The sequence below is a fragment of the Tachyglossus aculeatus genome, chromosome 22, assembly GCF_015852505.1.
Source record: "Tachyglossus aculeatus isolate mTacAcu1 chromosome 22, mTacAcu1.pri, whole genome shotgun sequence".
Classification (NCBI taxonomy): domain Eukaryota; kingdom Metazoa; phylum Chordata; class Mammalia; order Monotremata; family Tachyglossidae; genus Tachyglossus; species Tachyglossus aculeatus.
Genome location: NC_052087.1, coordinates 31,307,275 through 31,331,512, shown reverse-complemented (window position 1 = coordinate 31,331,512; position 24,238 = coordinate 31,307,275). Strand labels below are relative to the sequence as shown.

General features: G+C 41.0%; 2 protein-coding genes across 2 annotated transcripts; both read right to left on the bottom strand.

Annotated features, from left to right (window-relative positions):
• Positions 1 to 273: 273 nt before the first annotated feature.
• LOC119944014 (olfactory receptor 4P4-like) lies at positions 274 to 12,236 on the bottom strand. Its single transcript, XM_038765242.1, has 5 exons — positions 11,302 to 12,236; positions 7,702 to 7,822; positions 7,461 to 7,551; positions 5,436 to 5,706; positions 274 to 616 (listed from the first exon to the last, which is right to left on the bottom strand). The coding sequence occupies exons 1-5, from the start codon at positions 12,234 to 12,236 to the stop codon at positions 274 to 276; spliced, it is 1,761 nt and encodes a 586-aa protein (XP_038621170.1).
• Positions 12,237 to 15,830: 3,594 nt separating this feature from the next.
• Positions 15,831 to 20,140, bottom strand: LOC119944013 (olfactory receptor 4P4-like). The gene is made up of 2 exons (XM_038765241.1): positions 19,236 to 20,140; positions 15,831 to 15,867 (listed from the first exon to the last, which is right to left on the bottom strand). Exons 1-2 carry the CDS (start codon positions 20,138 to 20,140, stop codon positions 15,831 to 15,833), a joined length of 942 nt encoding a protein of 313 aa, XP_038621169.1.
• Between the last annotated feature and the right edge of the window lie 4,098 nt (positions 20,141 to 24,238).

Below are 24,238 nucleotides of genomic sequence, written 5' to 3'. Positions count from 1 at the left end.
GAGGAGGAGAGGAAAAAGGGGGTTCAGTCTGGGAAGGCCTAGATATAGATACATATAGATAAATATAGATATAGAGAAATTAATATGTAGAGAGAGAGGCAGAAAGACAGAGAGGGGCGCACATCCTTCGACTTGTCAAAGTTTTTTCAACTGAAAAAAGATAGTAGATGTTTCCCAATTTTCATTTTGCTGAGTGTGTTTGATTTCTTCCATTGCTATTTCAATTCAGGTTTCTTCCATCTTCTCCAAGAAAAGCACCGTGGTGACTACCACCTACCCTCCCTCCACCGAGGGTCCCTGCTCCCAGTCTGATCTGTGCACCAGGGATGAAAGTGGCTTCCGCTTTCTCTCGGACCCCTCATTCACGGCTGAGAAAATCACATGGTAACCACCACCTTCCCTCCCTCCACCGCAGGTCCTTGCTCTCAGCATTATCTGTACACACCAGAATAGGGATAAAAGCTCCTCCTGCTCACACTCCATTCCTCTATTGACACAGAGAAAAGCTTCCAGCATAACTGCCCCTTTCCAACACACCATCCAGGGTCCCAACTCCCGGAATATTCCATACACACGGGGCCAGGTATAAAAGCTGCTCCCTCCATCGCCTCCAAGACTTTGAGATTATTTTGTTCATCCTTTTATGTTGTGTTTTAGTGTATCTTCTCTCCTGGTGTTTCTGTCTCCAAACCCTTCTCCCCACTTAAAATGTTAGTAATAATAATAATAATAATGTTGGTATTTGTTAAGCACTTACTATGTGCCAAACACTGTTCTAAGCACTGGGGTAGATACAAGGTAATCAGGTTGTCCCACATGGGGTTCACAGTCTTCATCCCCATTTTACAGATGAGGTAACTGAGGCACAGAGAAATTAAGTGATGCCTAAAGTCACACAGCTGACAAGTGGGGGAGCTGGGATTAGAACCCACAACTTCTGACTCCCAAGCCTGGTTCTGGTAGCCCCGGGAGGGACAGGCTTCATGTCTAATTTCCACTGGTGTATTATTTCCCTGCCCTCAGTCCAGTGCTCTCCACAAAATAAGCACTTAATAAATATTTCAATCTACTAGAATTCTTTAGAGTGTTTCTCAGGGGTTGGATGTTGTTGTTTCCACATTGGATGTGTTATTCGGAGGAATCAAACTCAGGAGCTATACAGGGAAATTATAAAATATTTTTCACATACAACACCAACCTACAAAAACTAGATATAGAAAAAGATAGCCAGCCTGAGCTAAGCTTACCCCCAGTTACAAATGCCTATGCATCCAGAAATTATTGGAGGGGAGTACAGTGCAATTTACTCCAAACTGCAACCTCCCCAGATCACCCCAAAGAACAGGGGGGAGGTGACCACTGTGAGAAAACAAGAACATGATGCACCTCAACTGAGAAAAAAAATGCCTTCTAATGTGGAGCAGAATGGTTTAGTGGATAAAGCACAGGCCTGAAACTCAGATGACCATGGTTCAAATTCTGGCTCTATCACTTGTCTGCTCTATGGCCTTGGGCAATTCACTTAATTGCTCTGTGCCTAAGTTTCCTCATCTTTAAAATGGGAATTCAATGCCTGTTCACCTTCCTACCAAACCTGGAGTCCTTTGGGGTAGAGGTACTATGTTTGACATGACTATTTAGTATCTACCTCAACACGTAGAATAGTGCTTGACACATCATCATCATCATCATCAATCGTATTTATTGAGTGCTTACTATGTGCACAGCACTGTACTAAGTGCTTGGGAAGTACAAATTGGCAACATATAGAGACAGTCCCTACCCAACAGTGGGCTCACAGTCTAAAAGGGGAAGACAGAGAACAAAACCAAACGTACTAACAAAATAAAATAAATAGAATAGATATGTACAAGTAAAATAAATAAATAAATAAATAGAGTAATAAATATGTACAAACATATATACACGTATACATGTTTGACACATGGAAGCTCATTTTGGGCAGGGAATGTATTTATTGTTATACTGAACTCTTCCAAATATCTATAATTCTATTTATCTATTTTAATGCTATTGATGCCTGTCTACTTGTTTTGTTTTGTTGTCTGTCTCCCACTTCTAGACTGTGAGCCCGTTGTTGGGTAGGGATTGTCTCTATCTGTTGTCAAATTGTACTTTCCAAGCTCTTAGTACAGTGCTCTGCACACAGTAAGTGCTCAATAAATGTGATTGAATGAATGAATTTAGTACAGTGCTTTGTACACAGTAAGTGCTCAATAAATATGAATGAATGAATGAATGAATAGCAAGCACTTCCAGCACTTAAAACAGTGCTTGGCACATAATAAGTGCTTAACAAATGCCATCATTATTATTATCAAACACCATAATAATAATCAAGAGGGAGGAGGGAAATAGCTGATACTGGAGGACTACTAGTTAATCCGAAATGAGGTGATTTATCAGAACTGAGGAAAGAGGGAAAGAGAGAAAAGGCAAGAATAAATGCTAAGAGTAAGGGAATGGATGAAGAGTGGAGAATTTGAGAAATGAATAAATATCAGGAAAAGGGGAGTAGCTGACAGTATCCAAAGTGTTGGGAAGCAGTGTGGTCTAGTGGAAAGAACTCGGGCTTAGGAGCCAAAAGACCTGTGTTCTAATCCTCCCTATTATGACCTTGGGTAAGTCACTTAATTTCTGTTACCTCAACTGTACAATGGGGGTTAAATCCTACTCCCTCCTACTTAGAGTGTGAGTCCCATCTGGGAAAGGGATTGTGCCCAACTTGATTATTTACCGCAGCACTTAATACAATCCTTGCCGCATAATAAGTGCTCAACAAGTACCATTAAAAAAAAGGGTGCTTTTTTTTCAATTCGTCTGCCCATGCTGCTGCTGGTGTTGGAAAGGAATCAGAGAGTAAGATCCCAAGAGATCAGGTGTGGAGAAAGAGAGCAACTAGAAAAATGGATAAATAGAAGATCTAGGATTACAAGAGCAAAAACTAGAGAGAAAGCAGAAGGAGGGAAACATACAGAGGAGAAAGATGGGTATGTGAAAAAGCAGGAAAGACAAGTGAAAGTACAAAATATTCCCAAACCATGGGAGAAATAAGTTGAGAAGAAAGGAAAATGACCTGAAAAAAGGCAAAAGCAGAGGGAAAGGGTTATGCAGATATATCTGAACACAGAGTAAAAATACTTGCAAAAACGCCCCTCGATTTTGTGGAAGAACTTTGGAAGAAGGCGGTTGTGGACAGGGATTGCTGTATTGTTGTATTGCTGTATTGCTGTATCGCTGTACTGTACTATCCAAGTGCTTAGTACAGGGCTTTGCACACAGCAATAGCTCAGTAAATATGATTGAATGAATGAATAAATGACTGAAAGAATTTCACAAGTTTGGGGAAGAATTAAAAAATGCTGGAATCAAAATAGACACACATAAAAGGAAGGAGTCGAATAACAAAGACCAAAAAATAAATTCCTGCCCAGAAATCAGAATGTGTTTTTAAAGGCAGGATAATGTAAAATGTAAATGAAAAAAAGAGGGGAGAGGCCACTAGATGAAAAACAGGAAGAAGGCAAGGGAGAAGGAACAGGGCAAGAGAAGACTATCATTTGTGTAACCCAACCATAGAATGACAGGGTACATGTGTTTGTCTGTGTGTATGTTTATAAGCACACTCACATTTAGGCTCATATTCTATTTAAGAATACCATCAATATCCCCATCCCCAAACGTTTAGAAGAGTACACTCAAGCGTTGGCTGTGTAGAGACAAATAGTAATGGAAACTGAGGTAGTGGAGAAGCAATAACATACTCAACACCACACCGTAGATAAGCAGTGGAGACAAATAAAAATGGGACAGTTGATACTGCTCAGATGTGTGCATATTTCCCAGCCTGATTTCCCCTTTTAGACTAACTGATGACCACCTCTAGAGTGGCCTGAAGTTTAACAATCCTTACTTCCATTCCCCTTTCTCTGCAGCCCAATTATAACAGATACTAACCTGAAAAGATTCAGTCTCTAGATGCTTAAAGGCTGAAAAGTATATGGATGGTGATTGATGGATCCAGTAGATTTCATGGATCCAATAGATTTCCAGCATCCAGTGGGGTAAAACAACTCCAACCAGCCCAGCAAGTAAAGTTCTTCAGTCCTGCCTGGTTCCAACCATCTTGATTTGCAAAGGTTTGATCCTCCATACCCCTAGCCTCAAATAAAACTTCTCTTCTCTGATGAATCCGACATGGTTCACAGATTTACTGAGAATTTGTTTGTTCTGCTGGACTCACAGGAGCTAAGCCATTTTTCATCCAAAGATCAGGAGACCACAGGAAATAAATCTGCCACTGCTAGCTCAACAAAGAAACACATTCAGTTAATGTCTCTGTAAATATGAAAGAAATGCTGGAAATGCTGTGTTAAAAAGGTTTGAGAAGAGAGCAGGAATATTTATGGGCCTTAGAGCAAGTTGGGGAATGATTCTCCAGAGACATTTTAAACAGATTCCCTCCAAAGTGTCACAAGCCAAAACCCAGATTTCATTTCCATTTCTCCCTGGACAGGAACACAACTCGATTGTTGCATCAGGTGAATTGTTTTACTTTTCTTCTCAGCTCTCTCTAGGACTAGGCTCGGGGAGTTTTGCCACTGAATGTACAGTGCATTGGCTGTGGTGCAGGAGAATTATGCTAAATTCCTCAGTCACTGATCAGGAAAAATGGACAAGCATTCTAGACTTGAACACTTAAATCAAGTAATGTCTGTAGTGCTCATGGCTTGCACAGCATCATCCTCAGTCCCTCGTCCCTCCCTTACCATGATCCCTCTGAGGCACATAATGCAACAAGCAAGGAGATGGGCAGGCGTAGAGAACATTGTGAAATACCATCTCTGCCCACGTTATGCAGCTACCGGCAGATCAGGGGCTAGAAAACCCAGATCTTTTGACTCCTAGAGCACGGCAGGGAATGTATCTGTTTGTTGTTGTATTGTACCCTCCCAAGTACTTAGTACAGTGCTTTCCACACAATAAGCTCTCGATAAATACTATTGAATGAATGAATGAATGAATGCACTGCTGAGAAACCTTGGAAATTCTACCAGATGTCTGCCAAGGGGCAGCCCTACCGTCTTGGAGAGAGGGAAGGGAAAAAGTGTACTAAGCCTGGTAATTAGTCTATGGGGTGGGGTGGGGAATGAAGGATGGGATCAGATTGCATCATATGACTAGCAGATATCAATCCTAGGCAACAAGGTTTATTGATAGTCATAATTCAACCCCTTCTACTAATGGTGTGTAGATCAGGTAGACTGTGAGCCCACTGTTGGATAGGGATCATCTCTATATGTTACCAACTTGTACTTCCCAAGTGCTTAGTACAGTGCTCCGCACACAATCCCTCTCCCCAACACACTGCAACCACTATGGCACACCGCTGCTTTCTCATGATAAGCATCTACTGCAAGGGTTTGCAGAGGGCAACATAGCGATCAGAGGCCATCCTCACAAGTATGAAGAACTCAACGCCACCAAATAAGTGCATGGTAAAGAGTTGTGTCATGCAGTCACCGAAGGAGATGGTTTTCATCTCAGACAGCAAATCTCGGATCAGTTTGGGAATAACCGTGGAAGTGTAGCAGACATCCTTGAGGTATAGATGGCAGAGAAAGAAGTACATGGGCTGCTTGATAAGGAAACTGCCTCTGACAGTGATGAGGATGAGGAGAGTCCCTAACAGGATTGCAACATAACAGGAGAGGAACAGCTCAAAGCAGAATATCTGCAAATTTCTGTCACTGGACAGTCCTTGAGAACAAATTCTGTGACATTGTTCCTACTTTCCATCCTGGGAATAAGAAATATTTACCTGAAATGATTGCAAAGTGAAACACTGTAAATAACATTTATTCATTCATTCAATGGTATTTATTGAGTGCTTACTGTGTGCAGAGCACTGTACTAAGTGCTTGGAATGTAAAAATCGGTGACATACAGAGACGGTCCCCACAAAACAATGGGATTTAGAAAATTGCAGTTTATTGCACATATAATTGAATATGATTTGAAATAATGTTTCAATGTGTATGACAAAACTGCAAGAGAAATATAGTATCTTTGTTGAATATACATCCCTTTCATTTCTAGTGAGATAATAAAACTATTTTTTTAATTAAGCACTCACCACGTGCCAGACATTGTGTTAAGAACTGTAAGAAACAGTCCTTCTCCTCTATAGGGCTCACAATCTAAGAAGTAGGGGGAGGGAAAATTTTATCCCCATTTTAGAGCTGAGAAAACTGAGGCAGGCAAGAAGAAGACTGGCCTAATGGAAAGAACATGGACCTGGAAGTCATGAGATTTGGGTTCTAATTCCAGCTTTGCCACCTGCCTGCTGTGTGACCTTGACCGAATCATTTAATAATAATAATAATGGCATTTATTAAGCGCTTACTATGTGCAAAGCACTGTTCTAAGCGCTGGGGAGCTTACAAGGTGATCAGGTTGTCCCTCGTGGGGCTCACAGATTTAATCCCCATTTTCCAGATGAGGGAACTGAGGCCCGGAGAAGTTAAGTGACTTGCCCAAAGTCACACAGCTGACAATTGGTGGAGCCGGAATTTGAACCCATGACCTCTGACTCCAAAGCCCGTGCTCTTTCCTACTGAGCCACGCTGCTTCTCATCTCTCATCTCTCTGTGCCTCAGTTTCCTCATCTGTAAAATGGGGATTAAATCTTTCCTCCCTCTTACCTAAACCGAGAGCCCTAGATGGTTTATGAACTATGCCTCGACTGATTATCTTGTATCTACCCCAGCACTTAGTGCAGTGCTTGACAATAATATGGCTTTAACAAATTCCATGATAAAAATAATAAAAATAATTATTATTCTTCATTCTTCCCTGTGCATAACACAGAGTAAGTGCCTAATAAATACCATGACTATTATAAATCAAACAATCAATTGTATTTATTCATTCAATTGCATTTATTGCGTGTTTACTATATACAGAGCACTGTACTATTTGGGAGAGTACAGTATCACTGAATTGGTAGACACATTTCCTGCCTTATTATCAATATTGTTATTAAGAGATTGAGTGGCTTGCCCAAGGTCACCCAGCAGTCCAGCAGTTCAGGGGATGAGCTGGGACTAAAATCCAGTCTTCCACTCACAGTCCTATGATCTTCTCACTGGCCCATGGTGGCCAACAGTAAATATATGCCTCTAGAGATAATATGTCTCATGAGGAGTTTTCAGAATTCCAAAAATCTGATTTCCTGTCTCTAACAAAGTCCATTATTCATGGGATTCCTTTAAGTACCACCTCATTAGGACCAAGAAATCACATGAAAGAGTTCAATCAGATATTTTTAAACAGACTTTGAGATCTTTCAAAAGAGATGTGGTGGGTTAAAAAATGAATCTGGTCTGTCTCGTTATTTTGGAATTAAGACTGTGATTTAAATGAAGACCAAAATTTACAATCCATGCTCAACTTTCCAAGGAGAGTCAGCCAATCTGAACCCAGCTCTTTGCGATATGGCTTTCTTTTTAAACTAAAATGACTAGGGACCTGCACAGAAAAAGTCTATGAACTAAAGCCTAAGATCTGAGAAATCAAGAGAGAATGCTCATGTTATATAAAAGAAGAAAACCTGATCCTTTGTTAATCTTCCTACAGTAATGCATTTCTGTGTGCTTGGGTCTTTATTTCCAGTCTAACCTCCACAATGGATGGGGGCTGTTTCTGAGAAAATGGAGTTTCTGAATCTCGAGTCATTTCTGATTTCTCAGGAGTCAAATTTGTTTCCTTGGGGCTGTCTGAGGCATGCATGCACCTATGTCTGAGCTCAGAGGAAAAAAAAAGAGAGAACTACAAAGTTTCCCCCTCGATCCAGCAAATGTTTGATGAAGAACTATCTTCAGGAAAAGTTTTGCCTAGAAGATGCAGCTAGCTGCAAAAGGTCCAGGGACCCTACCAGATTCCAAAGTTCCTGAAGATCTTCCTTTGAGACTGTGAGCGCCACATAGGACAAGGACTCAGTTTACTTATATCCACCCCAGCGGTTAGTACAATGCCTGGCACATAGTAAGCATTTAACAAATATCATTATCATTATTATTATTATTATCAGAGATGGTGGTGGAACAAATCTAGGAACTTTTCTTCATCAAGTTGAAAACAAGCTTCATGGACACTGCTATCGATTCTTTAACTTTGCCCATATTTTTGACTATAATTAAACTCCTAGCTGATCAATTTCTTCTCCCCAGATTATACCCTCTTAACTACCCACCTGGTTTCTTTGTGGACATCCATACCAATTAGGCACACAAAGATTAATGTATGCTATTATTTAACTACCTAATGATTCATTTATCCATCTTTCCATGTTCTTTTTCATCCAACTGAAAATTATTCTTTGCCAATCATTCCCAATAGATTGTACAATCTTTGAGTGCAGTGATCACATCTTTCCCTCTATTGTACTCCCTCACTGGTTTAGCATTCTGTTCTGCATACAGTCAGCACTGAATAAATACTATAGATTGATTGTTTCATGAGCCAGTTACAGAAAGCAAATGTATAACCCTAACAGTCAGCCTAAGGAATAAACGTTCACTCATTCTTAACTTTGAACTATTTCATTCCACCAGTTGGCTACAGAATTAGGCAGTTATGAAAACATTGAAGGAACTCATAAAACAAAAACAAAAAAACACCACAGAGAAGAACTGGTAAAGTAATAAGTAAAATAAATCCTGTGGTGCTGAGCCATTATAGTCCTTAACGGGTATAGACCCAAATGTGTTGGTGTAAGTGGAGCAAGGTTTGAAGGTCTAGTAAGAGATCAGGATTTATGTTACTGCCGTTACACTTTACCTGTTCCTCTAAATAATGTTTTACTGTTTTTGTTTTTTTGTTGTTTGTTTGTTATTTCCTTTCTATCCATCTAGAGCATATGCTCTGTGGATAGAAATTGTGTCTACCTACTTGGTTGTACTGTACACCTCCAAGTGCTTAATACAGTGCCTTGCACAAACTAAGCACTCAATAAGTAATAATAATAACAATGGTCTTTGTTAAGCACTTACTATGTGCCAGATACTGTACTAAGCACTGGAGTCAATACAAGCAAAGGGGTTTAGACATAATCCCTGTTCCTCATGGGACTCCCAGTTTCGATCCCCATTTTCCAGACGAGGTAACTGAGGCCCAGAGAAGTGAAGTGACTTGCCCAGGGTCACCCAGTAGACAATTGGTGGAGCTGGGATTAGAACCCAGGACCTTCTAACTTCCAGGCCCATGCTCTAGCCACTATACCATGCTGCTACTTCCGAAGAAAAATTGACAGGTTGAATGATAGTAAGCAGAGACACCTCCAAGCAAAGTCCCAGTCAGAACCTGCACAGTTCTCCTCAGCTCTCTCAGAGCCGGCTCCTCCCTCCTCTGCCATGCTCATCTCCCCTTCTCTTCAGGGTGCCGCCCCACACATCTTAAGGGAAGTCAGTTTGTCACTGCATCCCGATTCTCTCCTTAGATCTGAACCCAACTTGAAATCTAGCCTAAATTCAATCATTCAATTTATTCAATCATATTTATTAAGCACTTAGTGTGTGCAGAATGCTGATTCAAGTGCTTCAGAGAGTACAATATAACAATAAACAGACACATTCAATTCACAGTCCTAACTTTTGCAGTGCGACCTAGTGGATAGAACTCAGGCCTGAGAGTCAAAAGGACCTGGGTTCTACTCCTGCCTCTGCCACTTGCTGGCAATGTGATGTTGGGCAAGTCATTCAGCTTCTCTGAATTCAAGTGCTTAGTACAGTGCTCTGCACACAGTAAGCGCTCAATAAATATGATTGATTGATTGATTATCTGTGCCTTAGTTACCTCATCTGTAAAATGGGAACTAAGCCTGTGAGTCCAACGTGGGACATGGACCGCGTACAACCTCATTAGATTGTATCTACCCCAGTACTAAAATACAGGGCCTGGCACATAGTAAGCTCTTGACAAATACCATTTAAAAAAAAAAACCACTCCCCTTAACACCCCTCATCATGCTTTTGAAAATTAACTGATTTTTTTTACCTGCCAATGAAGGGCAAATAAGCTTCACTTTATAACATAAAACGGTAACAAAGATATCTGAATATTCTCATGGTGATGGTTCCTTATTGCCCCTCTGACTTCTACATCTTAATATTTAAACTCCATGGATATGCACATTATTGTCTCTAGATGTTTGACAGTTACATTTTCCCATATTTATTATCTGTAGGTTTTCCATTTTATCCCATTATCAGCAGCCATCTCTCCTTCTGAGTTTCTTTCTCTTTCAAGTCCTAAAAACAGTTGTGAATGCAGAAGAAGGTACACCTAGAACACTGTCCCCTTTCCCTAAATGCAAAATATGTTCTCAAATAAATCCCTTCCACGGAGCAATTTCAGGCCTCCCCAACACTTTCAAAATTCTCAGCCTGGTGAATTGTTCCCTTTGCAAAAGTTATACACCAATAGACTGAGCAAAGTGAAGATGACTTTTTTAATGTTATTCAAGTTTCTACTATGTACCAGGCACAGTACTAAGAACTGGAGTAGATACAAGGTAGTCAGGTTGGGCACAGTCTACATCCCACATGGGGCTCATTGTTTCAATTCTCATGTTATAAGTGAGGTAACTGAGATACAGAGAAGATAAGTGACTTACCCAAGGTCACACGGCAGCCAAGCGGCAGAAATAGGATTAGAACCCAAATCCTCTGACTACTAGGCTCGAGATCTTTACACTAGGCAACACTGCTTCCCATTTAAAATCTTAAATGCTGCCTCCCCTATGTCTGAAAAGAGTTTTCAAATTCCCCTCTGTGCCTCACCTACCAGCAAGGAGGAACTGAGGCAATTCTATGAGTAGAACCTACTGAAAAACCCTGTTTTGCACATAAGCATAGAATAGAGGCTGTAACTGCTAAAACTCACATATGCCATCACTGCACAGCACACATCATTCCCGTTCCCTGAAGCTTAAAATGAATTTCAACATTAACTGAAGACCATAATTAGTTTTCCATTTCATTGAGCAGGAGTTATTCCTTTTTCTGAAAATGTTTTATTCGAAATGGCATAAGGTAATGGATGGCTGTATTAAATATAGACATTGACATGGAGGAAGGGATTTTTACAGTCTGATAAACAGTTACAACTCACATTTCTCCTGAGCCTAGGAGAAAACTTGTGTCAACTGTACAGAAAAGAGTTGGGTAGATAGAATAAGCCATACACAGGAGGGGAAAGAGATATAGACATCTGTTTCACCTTGCTGATTTTCCTTCTAAATGCGACTTCCAACACCACACCTGTCTCATAGCCGTTTTCATCTCTCTGTTCCTCAGCGTGTAGATGAGGGGGTTGAACATGGGGGCAATGATGGTGTAAAAGAGAGCAAACACCTTATCCTCGGGGAAGATTGTGGCCGGCCGGAGGTAAATGAAGATGGAGGGCAAAAAAAATAATGCCACCACAATGATGTGGGAAGTGCAGGTGGAGAGGGCTTTGTGTCGTCCTTCTGAAGAGCGGGTCCTCAGACTGGCTAAAATGGTGACGTAAGAGAAGACCAAGACTGTAAAAGAAACCAATGCAACTGTCCCTGAATCGGAGAGGACTAGAAGTCCTACCACTTCAGTATCTGTACAGGCCAGTTCCAGGAGAGGGTAAACATCGCAGAAATAGTGATCGATCTTATTGGGGCCACAGAAGGGCAAACAAAAAATAAGGACCCACTGGAAGATGGAATGGAGAAATCCTCCTACCCAGCACACTGCAACCACTGTGGCACACCGCTGCTTGTTCATGATGACAACGTAATGCAAGGGTTTGCAGATGGCAACATAGCGATCGTAGGCCATCCCAACAAGGATGAAGATCTCAACCCCACCAAAGAAGTGTATGGTAAAGAGCTGAATCATGCAGTCACAGAAGGAAATGGTTTTCTTCTCAGACAGCAAATCTCCGACCAGTTTGGGAGTCACCGTGGAAGTGTAGCAGAGGTCCATGAAGGACAAGTGGCAGAGGAAGAAGTACATTGGATGTTTGATGAGGGAACTGCCTCTAATGGTGATGAGGATGATGTGATTCACTAAGAGTATTGCAATGTAACAGGAGAGGAACAGCCCAAAGCAGAATATCTGCAAATTTCTATCACTGGACAGACCTAAAAGAATAAATTCTGTGACGTTGTTCCTCTTTTCCATCCTGGGAATAAGGAATATCTGTCTGAAATGATTGCAAAATGAAACATCATAAATAACATTTAGAAAACTGCAGTGACCAGTTCATTCTACTTATAATTAAATATCACTGTTGATGGATAGGAGAACCCTACAAAGGACACTTTATATCTTTTCTGGGTATATATTCCTTTCATTTCTAGTGAGGTGATAAAAATATTTTTTTATTCATTAAGAACTCACCATGTGCCAGGCATTGTGTTATGTACCAGAACACAGGCTAATTGGATAGGAAACAGTCCTTCTTCCACATAGGGCTCACGATCTAAGAAGTAGGGAGAGGGAAAATTTTATTCCCATTTTTGCAATGGAGAAAACTGAGGCACAAGAGAAGCAGCCTGGCCTAATGGAAAGAGCACAAGCCTGGGAATCACAAGATGTGGGTTCTAATTCCAGCTCTCCCACCTGCCTGCTGTGTGACCTTGACCCACTCATTTAATGTCTCTATGCCTCAGTTTCCCAATCTATAAAATGGGGATTAAATTCTACCTCTCTTCTACTTAGACTCAGTGCCCCCATTTTAAATCTTATTTGTTAAGTGCTTACTATGTGCCAGGCACTGTTCTAAGCACTGGGATTGGTACAAGCTAATCAGATTGGACAGGGTCTGTGTCCCACACATTGACATTTTGAAGCAGCCTGGATTACTGGAAAGAGACCGAGGCTGGAAGTCAGAGGTCCTGGTTTCTAATACCAGCTCCACAACTTGCCAGCTATGTGACTTGGAACAAGTTGTTTAACTTCTTTGTGCTTCAGTTACCTCATCTGTAAAATGGGGATTAAGACTGTGAGCCATACATAGTACAACCTGATTAGTTTGTATCTACTCCAGTGTTTAAAACATTGCTTGGCACATAGGATTTATCAAATACCATAATAAAAATAATAACAAAAATAATTATTCTGAATTTATTCCTGTGTGTAACACAGAGTAAATGCTTAATAAATACCATAACTATTATAAAATAAGCAATCAATCCCATTTATTGAGTGCTTACTATGTGCAGAGCACCGTACTAAGCACATTGGAGAGTACAATATACCTGAGTTGATACACATATTTCCTTCCCGATTGTTATTAATATCATTATTAAGAGACTGAGTGGCTTGACTGAGTGGCTTGTCCAAGATCACCCAGCAGTCTAGGAGCAGAGCAGAAACTAATGATAAGAATGATAAAAATAATAATTGTGGTAATTGTTAAGCATTTTCTATGTGCCAAGAACTCTTCTAAGCTCTGGGGTAAATACAAGGTCATGAGGTTGGACGTAGTCTCTGTCCTACATGGGGTTCACATTCATATTCCCCATTTTACAGATGACGTATCTGTGGTAGAGAGAAGTGAAGTGACATTCCCAGGGCCACAGAGCAGCTATGTGGTGGAGCTGGGATTAGAATCCAGGTCCTTCTGATTCCCAAGCCTGCGCTCTATCCACTAGGCCATGCTGCTTCCCATATCCAGGCCTCTCACTCCCAGTCCTGTCATCTTTACACTGGACGATAGTGCCCAGCAATAAATATATTCATTTAGAGAACATTTCTCTCGCATGAGGATGTTTCAGAATTCAAGAAAATCTGATGTCCTTTTTCTAATAAATCCCACTCTCCGTTGAATCCACACTTTATAGTGGCTGTAGAGTTCATGTATGCTGATGAAGCCTAGAGCTAGAGAGCTATTCTGTCATCGGGGTTACCCATAGTAGAAAGATCTAAGCCAAAGCATCAAAGTTGATTCACCTGTGCTGGGCAGCAGCAGCACGGGAAAGAAGGCAATAGATGACTTCTGTATTTTTCACCAAGAAAATGCTACGGACTACAAACCAGAACAAGTACAGAAGAAAAGGAGATGTTCTGGAGAAGTTGTGTCCCAGGAGTCACCATGGGTCAGAAATGACTCAAAGGTATTCGACAACAACAATAAAGCCCATCAGTCACTGGACTTCTTTAAGGAACACCTGATTAGAACCAAGAAATCACATAATAATAATAATAATAAGAAGAAGAAGAATGGCATTTATTAAGTGCTTACTATGTGCAAAGCACTGTTCTAAACACTGGGGAGGTTACAAGGTGATCAGGTTGTCCCACAGGGGGCTCACAGTCTTAATCCCCATTTTACAGATGGGGTAACTGAGACACAGAGAAGTTAAGTGACTTGCCCAAAGTCACACAGCTGACGAGTGGCAGAGCTGGGATTTGAACCCCTGGCCTCTGACTCCAAAGTCCATTCTCTTTCCACTGAGCCATGCTGCTTCTATTCAGATATTTTTTTTAAACATTCCTGGAGATCTGCCAAAAGAGAAATGGTAGGATAAAAAAATCGATTTGATCTGTTGAACAGTATTTCAGAATTAAGACTGTGATTTTGGTGAAGATCAAAATTCACAATCCATGCTCAATTTTACAAGGAGAGTCAGCCAATTCGAACTTAGGTCCTTATAATCTGGCTTCCTTTTTATGTTAGAATGACTAGGGACCTGCACAGGAAAAGTCCATGAATCAAAGAATGAGAACTGAGAAATTAAGATAAAACTCTGTTTTGATTAAAAAAAACTTACCCTTTGTCAATCTTCCCACAGTGATACATTTCTGTGTGCTTGGATCTTGATGTCCAGGCATGGGAAACTAAAGGCTTCTCAGAGCTGCATCAGGACAGAACTCAGATCTCATTGGAAGTCCAACCTTCAAATTGGAGGGAGGCACTTTCCAAAACACTGGAGTTTCTGAATCTTTAATCATCTCTGGTTTCCCGAGAATCAAATTTATTTCCTTGGGGCTGTCTGAGACGTGCAACCTCACCCATCTATGTCTGAGCTCAGAGGGGAAAAAAAAAGAAAGACAACTACAAAGTTTTCCTCCTCGACCCAGCAAATGCTTGGTGCAGGGCTATCTTTGGAAAAACTTTGCCAAGAAGATCCAGATGTTAAAGCCAAACACCTTAAAGGTCCAGGGACTCTGCCACCTCCCAAAATCCCTAAAGATCTTCCTTATCAGAGGTGCTGCTGGAACAAATCCAGGAACATTTCTTCATCAGGTTGAAAACAAGTTTGAGTACAACTTCATAGGCACTGCTATCAATTCTATAACTTTGCCCAGATTTTTTATTACAATTTAACCATTTGCTGATTATTTTCTTCTCCCCAGATTACACCATCTCATCTACCCAGTCAGATCCTGTGCACTTACAGCCAGCCATACAGCTTCGACACTATTAAAGAACTTAATGATTCATTTAACCATCTTTCAGTTTTCTTTTTCATTCAATTGGAAATTATTCTGTACCTCTCTCTGCCAATAGATGGTTAGTTACTTGAGGCCAGGGATCATGTCTTTTATCTTTATTACACTCCCTCAAGGGCTTAGCTTTGTGCTCTGCATACAGTCAATAGTCAGTAAATACTACAGACTGCTTTATGAGACAGTTACAGAAAGCAAATGATAACTCTGATGGTCAATACAAAGGATAAATGTCCATTCACCTCTAAATTTTAAACTATTTCATTCTACTCGTTGGCTACAGAATTATGCAGTTATTAAAACATTGAAAAAACTCACAAATCATATAGTTAAGGTGTCTTGTTTAAAGAGAAGCTGGTAAAATATGCTATTTGGAAATAATAACATACATCATCCACATGCATTGAAACTCAGGTTTACCTAGTTCTTCCAAAGTCTTCCAAAGTGGTATTTAAATTTTTTCAGAATCAAAGAATCAACTGGAAATTTACTCATGGAAGTCCGTGTCTCCCTCCAGAGCACAACCCACCGCAGCATGTGGAGCGAGGAGCAGGTCATAAACACACAGACAAGCCATGAGTAGTGAAGGTCTCCTCCAAGAGGCCTTCCCTGAATAAGCTCTCTCTTCATTTACCTTCCCACCCTCCCCTCTGCAATGACTCTGCACTTGGCTGTGTACTTCTTAAGAACTTTGATTTTCGCCCCAGCCCCCATCATTTATTGTACATCTCCTTATGCTCTAATGTTTCCCCATCTGTAATTGATTTTAATGTCTATCCTTCCCCTGTAAACTGTCAGCTCATTTTGGGCAGGGGTAAGGTCTACAAATTATGTTCTATTGCACTTTCCCAAGTGCTTAGTGAAGTGTTCCAACTGCTTAGTACAGTGGTTTGCATACAATCAATGCTCAATAAATACGATTGAATAAAGTCTGTTGTGGGCAGGGATTGTCTCTATTGCTGTAGTGTACTTTCCAAGTGCTTAGTAGAGTGTGCTGCACACAGTAAGGGCTCAATAAATACAATTGAATGAAATGAATAAATGCTCCACACATGGTAAGTGCTCAGTAAACACAATTGATTGATTCACTGATTAACATCATCCCCTCCTGAGCTCAAGTACAGTGGTACTATCACCCAGCACTGTTTTCCCAAGGGAATACTAATAATCATTATGGTACTTGTTAAACACTGACTATGTGCCAAACACTGTTCTAAGATCTGGGGTACATACAAATTAATCTGGTTGGGCACAGCCCCTGTCCCACATAGGACTCACACTCTTATCCCCATTTGACAGATGAGGTCACTGAGGCACAGAGAAGTGAAGTGACTTGCCCAGGGTCACACAGCAGACACATAGTGGTGCTGGGATTACAACACAGGTCCATCTCACTCCCAGGCCCATGTTCTATCCACTTAGCCATGCTCCAGCCCTCCAGGTCTCAGAGGGAACCGAAGACTTCTCTCATACCCTCCTATATTCCTGTTTCTTTTGTAAAGGTCCTCTACAGTGACTGGAGGTTTAAGAGAAGTAATAGTTAGAAATGTGATATTTCCTAAGTGCTCACTAAGTGCCAAACATTGTATATAGCACCGAGGTAGTTAGAAAACATTCATCTTAGACACAGTTCCTGACCCTCATAGGACTCACAGTCTAAGTAGGAAGGAGAAAAGGTATAGAATCCCCATTTTGCAGATGAGGAAACTGAAACACAGGGAAGTTAAGGGACATGCCCAAGGTCACACAGCAAGCAAGTGATCTTTATCATTATCATTATGGTGTTTGCTTCTAGACTGTGAGCCCACTGTTGGGTAGGGACCATCACTATATGTTGCCAACTTGCACCTCCCAAGCGCTTAGTACAGTGCTCTGCACACAGTAAGCGCTCAATAAATATGATTGAATGATTGAATGAATGAATTTGCTATACGCTTACTGCATGGATACAAGCTACCCCATGCTCCTTAAGTGAAGCCGGGGTTGACATTTTATTCCAATTATCTCTTGGGATCTAAATCCAATTCAAAATATCAGCCAAATTCCAACCAGAGCCCTAGTTTGAGTCATGGTCCTAACTCTTGCAGCATTCACCTAGTGGATATAACATTGGCCTGGGAATCAAAAGGAACTGGATTCTTATCCTGGCTCTGCCACTGGATGAGAGTACCCTTGAGTAAGTCACTCAACTTCTTTGTGCCTCAGTTATATCACCTGTAAAATGGGGATTAAACCTGTTAGTCCCATGTGGGACACGGACTGTGTTCAACTTGATTAGTTTGTATCTACCCCAGTACCCAAGTACAGTGCCTGATACATAGTAAGTGCTTAAGAAATACCACTAGAAAAAAGAAAAAATTTGAAAAACTCTGACCCTACTACTGCGCATCATGCTTGCAAATTCATCTTGTAGACAGTACACTGCTGTTGTTCTGCCTGCTAAGTGAGGGGCAAATTACCTTCCACATTATAATATAAAACTGCAACAGAGATATCTGAACATTCTCATTGGGCTAGCTCATTAATGCTCTTCATACTTTTACATCATATTTTTCAAACTACATGGATATGCACATCATTGTCTCCAGCATTCTGAAAGGTACTTTTCCTAGTATTTGTCTTCCATTCTAGTAGGTTTTCCATTTTATCTTATTTAATGGTGGCCATCTACCTATTTGGAGTAATTTTTTCTTTCAAGTCCCTAAATCTTCACATTATAGTTTCTATTACTGAAGAAGGTACCACTAGGAATATTCCCCCCTTTCCTTCAAGGAAAAATATGATCTCAAATAAATCCCTTCCACTGAGAAATTCCAGGCCTCCCCAACTTGTTTGAAAGACCTCAGCCTGGTGAATTAGTCCTTTAGCAATATTATGCACCAATATTAATGCACTGTGACGTAAAGTTGACTTTTTAATCATCTTTTTTAAGTGCTTACTGTGTGCCAGACACTGAACTACGTGCTGGGGTAGATATAAGATAGTGATTTTGGACACAGTCTAGATTCCACATGGAGCTCAGAGTCTCAATTTCCATTTTACAGATGAGGTAACTGAGGCACATAGAGGTTGTTACTTGCCCAATGTCACCCAGCTATCAAGTGACAGAAAAAGGATTTAGAACCCAAATCTTCTGACTAGTAGACTTGTGATCTTTCCACTAAGCACACCACTCCCCATTGAAAATCATAAATGCTGCTCCCTCCATGTCTGGAAAGAATAATCAACCCCGGTTCTGTGTCTCAACTACGAGCAAGGAGAGACTGAGGCAATTGTATGAGTAGAACCCACTGAGAAACCTGCTTTGCAAATAAGCATTTAATAGAAACTTTATCTGCTAAAACCCACATCTGCCAATGCTGCACAGCGCACATCAAAGACGTAACTCCTTCTCCCTAGAAGCTTACAATTAATTTTAACATCAACTGAAGACCGTAATTAGCTTTCCATCCCATTAAACAGGAGTTATTCCTTTTCTTGAAAATATTTTATTTGAAATGGCATAGGATAATGGATGGCTGCATTAAATATAGGCATTAAGGTGGAGGAAGGGATGTTTACAGTTTGATAAACAGTAAGAATTTTTGTTTCCCCTGAGCCTAGGAGAAACCTGGGTTGATTGTAAAGAGAAGAACTGGGTGCATAGAATAAGCCAGATGTGTAGGGGAAGACAGGACATGCGGAAATCCATTTCACCTGTCTGATTTTCCCTCCAAACGCCGCTTCCAACACCACACCTTTCTCATGGCCGTTTTCATCTCTCTGTTCCTCAGAGTGTAGATGAGGGGGTTGAACATGGGGGCAATGATGGTATAAAACAGAGCAAACACCTTATCTTCAGGGAAGGTCTGGGGTGGCCGGAGGTAAATGAAGATGCAGGGCAAGAAAAACAATGCCACCACAGTGATGTGGGAAGCACAGGTGGAGAGAGCTTTACGACGTCCTTCTGAAGAGCGGGTCCTCAGACTGGCTAAAATGGTGACGTAAGAGAAGACCAAGAGTGCAAAAGAAACAAACGCAACTGTCCCTGAATCGGAGAGAACTAACATTCCAGTCACGTAAGTATCTGAGCAAGCTAGTTCCAAGAGAGGGTAAATATCGCACAAATAGTGATCAATCTTATTAGGGCCACAGAAGGGCAAAACAATGATAAGGAGCCACTGGAACATGGAATGGAGAAATGCTCCTCCCCAGCATGCTGCAACCACTGTGGCACACCGCTGCTTGTTCATGATGACCACATAGTGCAAGGGTTTGCAAATGGCAACATAGCGATCATAGGCCATCCCCACAAGGATGAAGATCTCAGCCCCACCAAATAAGTGCAGGGCAAAGACCTGCATCATACAGTCACAGAAGGAAATGGTTTTCTTCTCAGACAGCAAATCTCGGACCAGTTTGGGAGTCACCGTGGAAGTGTAGCAGAGGTCCATGAAGGCCAAGTGGCAGAGGAAGAAGTACATGGGCTGTTTGATGAGCGAACTGACTCTGATGGTGATGAGGATGACGAGATTCCCTAAGAGGATTGCAATGTAACAGTAGAGGAACAGCCCAACAAAGAATATCTGCAGATTTCTATCACTGGACAGACCTAAAAGAACAAATTCTGTGACGTTGTTCCTATTTTCCATCCTGGGAATGAGGAATATCTATCTGAAATGATTGCAAAATGAAACATCGTAAATAACATTTAGAAGACTGCAGCCCCCAGTTCATTCTACTTATAATTGAATATCACTTACAGTATTGTGTCAATGAATATGAGAACACTGCAAGAGAAACTTTATATCTTTTCTGGATATACATCCCTTTCATTTCTAGTGAGGTGATAGAAATATTATTTTATTCATCAAGTGCTCACCATGTGCCAGGCATTGTGTTAAGTACCAGAATACACACTATTCAGTTAGGAAATAGTCCTTCTTCCACATAGGGCTCACGATCTAAGAAGTAGGGAGAGGGAAAATTTTTCTCCCCATTTTGCAATGGAGAAAACTGAGGCAAAAGAGAAGCAGCCTGGCCTAATTGAAAGAGCACAGGCCTGGGAGTTACAAGATCTGGGTTCTAATTCCAGCTCTCCCACCTGCCTGCTGTGTGACCTTGATCAACTCATTTAACATCTCTGTGTCTCAGTTTTCCCATCTATCAAATGGGGATTAATTTCTATCTCCCTCCTACTTAGACTCAGTGCCCCCATTATTTTATGTTATTTGTTAAGTGCTTACTATGTGCCAGGAACTGTTCTAAGCACTGGGATAGGTACTAGCTAATCAGGTTGGATAGGGTCTTTGTCCCACACATTGACAAGTTGAAGCAGCCTGGCTTAGTGGAGAGAAGCCAGGGCTGGGAGTCAGAGGTCATGGATTCTAATCCCAGCTCTGTCACTCATCAGCTGTGTGACTTTGGACAAGTCGCATAATAACAATAATAATAATAATAATAATAATAATGATAATGGCATTTGTTAAGCACTTACTATGTGCCAAGCACTGTTCTAAGTGCTGGGGGGATACAAGCTAATCAGGTTGTCCCACATGAGGCTCACAGTTTCAATCTCCATTTTCCAGATGAGAAAATTGAGGCCCAGAGAAGTGAAGTTACTTGCCCAAGGTCACATAGTGGACAAGTAGCGGGGGCAGGATTAGACCCCATGACCTTATAACTCACAGGCCCATACTCTATCCACTACAATGTGCTGAATTCCGGGAATCAGAAGGACCTAGGTTTTAATCCCTGCTCCACCACATAGCTGTTCTGTGACCCTGGGCATATCACTTCACTTCTCTGTACCTCAGATACCACATCGGTAATACACATTTCTGGCCCCATTATTATTAATATCATTACTATGAGATTGAATGGATTGTGCAAGATCACCCAGCAGTCCAGGAACAGAGCAAGAACTAATAATAAGAATGATAATAACAATAATAATTATGGTACTTGTTAAGCACTTACTATGTGCCAAGCACTCTTCTAAACTCTGGAGTAAATACAAGGTAATAAGGTTGGACATAGTCTCTGTCCCACATGGGGTTCAAATTCATAATCCCCATTTTACAGATGAGGTATCTGAGGTAGACAGAAGTGAAGTGACATGCCCAGGGTCACAGAGCAGCTATGTGGTAGGGCTGGGATTAGAACCCAGGTCCTTCTGATTCCCAGGTCTGTGCTCTATCCACTAAGCCATGCTGCTTCCCATATCCAGGTCTCTCATTCCCAGTCCTGTCATCTTTCCACTGGACGATAATGCCCAGCAATAAATATATTCCTCTAGAGATCGTATCTGTCACATGAGGATGTTTCAGAATTCAACCAATCTGATTTCCTTTTTCTAATAAATCCCACTCTCCTTTGAATCCATGTCTTATTGTGGCAGTGGAGTTCATGCATGCTGATGAAGCTTAGATCTTAGAGCTAGAGAGCTATTCTCTCATTGGGGTTGCCCATAATAGTAAGGTCTAAGCCAAAGCATCAGACAAAGTTGATTCACCTGTGCTGGGCAGCAGCAGCATGGAAAAGAAGGCAATAGAAAAGGACTTCCATATTATTGACCAAGAAAATGCAATGGGTTACAAACCAGAACAAGTATAAAAGAAAATGGGATGTTCTGGAGAAGATGTGTCCAAGGAGTCACCATGGGTCAGAAATGACTCAAAGGAATTCGACAACAACAAAAAAGCCCATCAGTCACTAGATTCCTTTAAGGACCACCTGATTAGAACCAAGAAATCACATGAGGGTGTCTATTCAGATATTTTTTAAACAGTCCTGGAGATCTGCCAAAAGAGAAATGGTGGGCTAAAAAAATGAATTTTGTCTGTCACAATATTTCAGAATCAAGATTGTGATTTTGGTGAAGACCAAAATTCACAATCCAAGCTCAATTTCCTAAGGAGGGTCAGCCAATTCAAACCTAGGCCCTTGCAATCTGGCTTCTTTTTCATATTAAAATGACTAGAGACCTGCACAGGAAAAGTCCATGAATCAAAGAATGAGAACTGAGAAATTAAAATAAAACTGTGTTGTGCTAAAAGAGAAAAATAAAAACCTTACCCCTTTGTTAGTCTTTCCACAGTGATACATATCTGTACGCTTGGATCTTTATGTCCAGTCATGGGAAGCAAAAGTCTTTTCAGAACTGCATCAGGACAGAACTCAGATCCCAGTGGAAGTCCAACCTTCACATTGGATAGAGGCAGTTTCCAAAACACTGGAGTTTTTGAATCTCAAGTCATCTGTGGTTTCCCAAGAGTCAAATTTATTTCCTTGAGGCTGTCTGAGGCGTGAACCTCATCCATCTATGTCTGAGCTCAGAGAGAAAAAAAAAACGAAGACAACTACAAAGTTTTCCCCCTCGACCCAGCAAATGCTTGGTGCGGGGCTATGTTTGGAAAAACTTTGCCAAGAAGAGCCAGATGTTAAAGCCAACATTTTAAAGGTCCAGGGACTCTGCCACCTCCCAAAGTCCCTGAAGATCTTCCTTATCAGAAGTGGGGTTGGAACAAATGCAGGAACTTTTATTCATCATGCTGAAAACAAGTTTGAGTACAGTTTCGTAGGCACTGCTATCAATTCTACAACTTTGCCCAGATTTTCAATTATAATTTAACTAATTGCTGATTATTTTCTTCTCCCCAGATCATACCCTCTCAACTACCCAGTCATTTCGTTTGCACTCACAGCCAGCCATACAACCTGGACACTATTAAAGAACTTAAGGATTCATTTAAGCATCTTTCCATTTCATTTTTCATCCAATGGGAAATTATTCTTTAACTCTCACTGCCAATAGATTGTAAGTTCTTTGAGGCCAGGGGTCGTGTCTTTTACCTTTATCATACTCCCTCAAGGGCTTAGGTTTGTGCTCTGCATACAGTCAATACTAAGTAAATACTATAGAATTTTTGCCTTGTGAGCCAGTTACAGAAAGCAAATGATAACCCTGATTGTCAATATAGAGGATAAATGTCCATTCACCTCTAAATTTCAAAATATTTCATTCTACTAGTTGGCTACATAATTATGCAGTTATGAAAACACTGAAGAAACTCACAAATCCTATAGCTAAGATGTTGTTTAAAGATCAGCCGGTAGAAAATGCCCTTTGGAAGTAATAAATAGTACATTGAAACTTAGGTGCATTGAAACTAATGTTTACCTAGTCTTCCAAAGTGGTATTTAAATTTTTTCAGAATCAAAGAATCAACTGGAAATTTACTCATAGAGTCTGTGTCTCCCTCCAGAGCACAACCCACCCCAGCATGTGGAGAGAAGGGCAGGTCATAAACACACAGACGAGCCATGAGTGGAGAAGTTCTCCTCCAAGACACCTTCCCTGAATAAGCTCTCTCTGGATTTACCTTCCCACCCTCCCCTCTGCAATGACTCTGCTCTTGGCTGTGTACCTATTAAGGACTTTGGTTTTCACATCAGCCCCCATCATTTATAGTCCAGCTCCTTATGCTCTAATGTTTCCCCAGCTGTTACTGATTTTAATGTCTATCTCCTCCTGTAAACCATCAGCTCTTTGTGGGCAGGGGTAAGGTCTACCAATTCTGTTGTACTGCACTTTCCCAAGTGCTTAGTAAACTGCTCCAACCGCTTAGTACAGTGATTTGCAGACAGTAAACAATCAATAAATACGGCTGAATGAAGCCCCTTGTGGGCAGAGATTGTCTCTCTTCATTGCTGTAGTCTAATTCCAAGTGCTTAGTACAGTGCTCTGC